Here is a 3,677-nt window from a genome sequence, read left to right as displayed (position 1 = left end):
CCACCGGCTGCGGGGGCTGGGGGTGAGCGCGCTCTGAAGAGAAGCGCTCCGCCCCCCTGCTCCGGGGGGGGATACCCCCAAAACACCCAGAACCATCCCACGAGCACCCCTCGCCCCCCGAACTATACCGAAGAGCACCCGGCACCGGCGGGGATAAGAGCGGAGGGGAGGGGAGCGAGGTTCGGACCGGGACGGGGATCACCGCGCATGCGCGGTATCCCAGCCCGCCCCGACGTGAGCCTGAAGGGAGGGGGCGGGGCAAGCGTTGGTCCCGCCCCACAGGCCCCGCCCCCCCCTCCCGTGCCTGCCCGCCGCGCGCGGCGCGAGCAGGCCGCATGCAAACATATAGGGCGGCGCGCGGCGCGGGGGCATGCAGAGCGCGCGCGTTACCTGCCGCCGCGCCGACGGGGCGAGAGGAGGGGGCGACTGCGACGGCCGCCAGCCCCTCCGCCGCCTTTATAACCGGGTCGGCGGCCCGCCGGGCGCGCACCGCCGGGTATTTTAATTAGGACACCCTCCCCCCCTTCTCTCTCATACCTCCCCCCCTCCCTCTCGCCACCCCACCCCACACACACACACACACACTCGCACACCTCCGCCTCCTCCTCTTCCTCCTCCCTCCGCCCGCCCCGCCGCCCCTCCGAGTCGTCGGCCAAGAAAACCCAGAGAGACCTGGCGGCTGCCGGAGAAGGGGGAGCGGCGCGGCAGGCGGAGCGCCCCGCAGCCCGCCCGAAACTTGGCGAAGTTTGTCCGGCGGCGGGAACCAGGAGGCCGCGGCGCCCGGCGCCCGCTTGCCACCCGCGCCCGGCGAGTATGTGCGAGGAGCGGGCGGCTCGTCGCGCCCCCGCGGGCGGAGCGGGGCAGCTGTGAACCGGGCGGCCCGCACCCCCCCGGGGGCCTGCCCGCACCTCCTTAGCCACCGACGACCTCGTCCCGCCCGGCCCTGCACTACGCCGCGCCGGGCTGCCCCCCGAGCTCGGCGGGCGGCGATGGCTCCGGGCAGATTCTGACCGCCGCCCCGTCCGGGGCTCGCCGCCGCACCGAAGATCGCCGAGGAGCGTCGCGCCTGCAAAAGCGAGGATCCGTCCCACCCCGCGCCTCTCCCCGCCACCGGCTACTGCTCTCGCCGTCGAGACTTCCCTGCCGTCCCGCCTGGACTCCAGTCGCTGCCTGTCGCCGCTCGCCCCAAGAAAGAGCCCTGGCCCGGAGATCGGCAGCGCGGAGAGAGGCTCCGCGGCCCAGGCGGGGAGAGGGTCCCGTCCCGCCCGCCGTAGCGCCCTGACAGGGAGGCACCACCGAACCCGGAGCGGGGCCGCCGGGGACCGCCGCCCCGCACCAGCCGGAGCCGGGGCCACCGTAGCGGGCTACCCGCCGAGATTGAGTTTGGAGGAACGGAGCGCGGCGGGGGCGAGGAGGAGGCGGGAGAGTCACCCGGAGGAGGCGGCCGCCAGCGCGGGGCGGGCGGCGGCTCGCCGGGGCAGCGGGGGGACACCATGTCCAAGCCGGTGGATCACGTCAAGAGGCCGATGAACGCCTTCATGGTGTGGTCGCGGGCACAGCGGCGGAAGATGGCCCAGGAGAACCCCAAGATGCACAACTCGGAGATCAGCAAGCGCCTGGGCGCCGAGTGGAAGCTGTTGACCGAGTCGGAGAAGCGGCCCTTCATCGACGAGGCCAAGCGGCTTCGGGCCATGCACATGAAGGAGCACCCCGACTACAAGTACCGGCCCCGGCGGAAGCCCAAGACGCTGCTCAAAAAGGACAAGTTCGCCTTCCCCGTGCCCTACGGGCTGGGCGGCGTGGCGGACCACGAGCACCCGCACGGACTGAAGGCGGGCGGGCTGCACGGCGGGGCGGCCGGCGGGCTGGTGCCCGAGTCGCTGCTGGCCAACCCCGAGAAAGCGGCCGCCGCCGCCGCCGCTGCCGCCGCCCGGGTTTTCTTCCCCCAGTCGGCCGCCGCCGCTGCTGCAGCCGCCGCCGCGGCCGCCGCCAGCAGCCCCTACTCCCTGCTGGACCTGGGCTCCAAAATGGCCGAGATCTCCTCCTCCTCCTCTTCTTCGGGCTCGGGGCTGCCCTACGCCTCCTCGCTGGGCTACCCAGGCGCCGGCGGGGCGGGCGCCTTCCACGGGGCCGCCGCCGCTGCCGCCGCCGCCGCGGCCGCCGCCGGGGGGCACACGCACTCGCACCCGTCGCCCGGTAACCCGGGCTATATGATCCCCTGCAACTGCAGCGCCTGGCCCGGCCCGGGGCTGCAGCCCCCGCTGGCATACATCCTCCTGCCGGGCATGGGCAAACCGCAGCTGGACCCTTACCCCGCAGCCTACGCCGCGGCCCTATGACCCGCGGCCGGAGAATGCCCGCGCAGAGCCCCGGCGACCGTCTGGATGGCTGCCGGTGCAGACGTGGGACCGGAGAGCGGGGAGAGCCAGCGCCGGGGGGGGCCGGGGCAGGCGGCGGCGCAGAGCGCCGGAGCTGCCGCTGACCTGTTGCGCGTCGCCCGCCGTGGGCCGCGTCCCTGTCCGCCGTCCCGCGTAGAGCTTGTGTGTGTTGCATGCGGTCTTTGCAGATAGCCGAGCTGAAAAAAAAAAAAAAGAGAGATTTAAAAAAAAAAAAAAAAAAAGAAAAAAAAAAAGAGAAAAAAAAGAAAAATATTAAGAAAAAAACATATCCGCCCTGCCCTGCCCCAAAAGTTCTTATTCGGGACAGCTAAGGGGGACTTCTGTCCCCCTCCATCGGCTCTTTCTGGCCGCGCTGCTCTTCCTCGGGCTGCTGGCTCTCCCCTTCCTCCTCGTCCCACGCCGTGCTGAGCTCGGAAAGGTCCCGCTGCATCGCGCCGGAACGAGGGGGTGGGAGAAGCGGGGAGGAGAGGCCGGGGAAGAGTGAGGTGCGGCTCCGGTAAAGGAGAGGGCCGCTGCCTGCCTGGTTCGCAGCCCCTCGTGTGCGGGTGGAGCAGGGTCCACGCCAAGAAAGAGTCGGTGGTGGGGATGCTGCCCGTCCTGCCCGGCTTCCTGCCACCCACTCCTGCGGGACTCTTGACAGGCGGGGGTCGGGGTTTCCACGAGGGGAAAGACGCGTGACTCCCGGTCCCCATGTCCCCCCACCCTCCCCTCCAGTCAATAAGTCTCACCCTCAGACTGTAAATTTGTATATCTCTGTGGAAACGTTAGATCTCGGATTGAAAACTCTTGTTACTTACTTCGCCCACGGTCGGTTCACTTTTAACCTGAAAAAAAAAAAAAAAAAAGAAAAAAAAAGAAAAAGGAATGCCTTTCAAAGGGAATAAAAATATTGCGGGACCAGTCGGAATCGCAATATTATCTAAGGTTAAATCAGACTTTTTTTGTCTGAGTGATAATTATCTATTTATTATTTAGCTGAACTGAAACAGAGCTTTGCTTTGACAAAAGAGTATTCTCATTTAAAAGAAAATCTGTCTCCCCCGCCAACATGAAGTGTCTCACATGCGTTTTGGAGTACCCTACCTGTTTACCTTATTTTAGAGTGACTGCAATTCAATTGCAAATGGCAACTAAAAAAAAAAAAAAAAAATCAAAAAAACCAACAAAAAAAAACACAACAGAAAACAAACCACAACAAATTTTGGAGAGAAAAAAAAAATCCTCCATCAGTTTAGAATTCTTTCTTTTTTTTTTTTTTTTTTTTTTTTTTTTGTTTAC

At 65.4% G+C, this 3,677-nt stretch overlaps 1 protein-coding gene across 1 annotated transcript; it reads left to right on the top strand.

Annotated features, from left to right (window-relative positions):
- The first annotated feature begins 643 nt into the window (after positions 1-643).
- Positions 644-3,260, top strand: SOX21 (SRY-box transcription factor 21). The gene has a single exon (XM_071741871.1). The coding sequence runs from the start codon at positions 1,494-1,496 to the stop codon at positions 2,337-2,339; it is 846 nt and encodes a 281-aa protein (XP_071597972.1). The 5' UTR covers positions 644-1,493; the 3' UTR covers positions 2,340-3,260.
- Positions 3,261-3,677: the final 417 nt, after the last annotated feature.

The sequence above is a fragment of the Heliangelus exortis genome, chromosome 1 (genome assembly GCF_036169615.1).
Source record: "Heliangelus exortis chromosome 1, bHelExo1.hap1, whole genome shotgun sequence".
Lineage (NCBI taxonomy): Eukaryota > Metazoa > Chordata > Aves > Apodiformes > Trochilidae > Heliangelus > Heliangelus exortis.
This window is presented reverse-complemented; position numbering and strand designations above follow the sequence as displayed.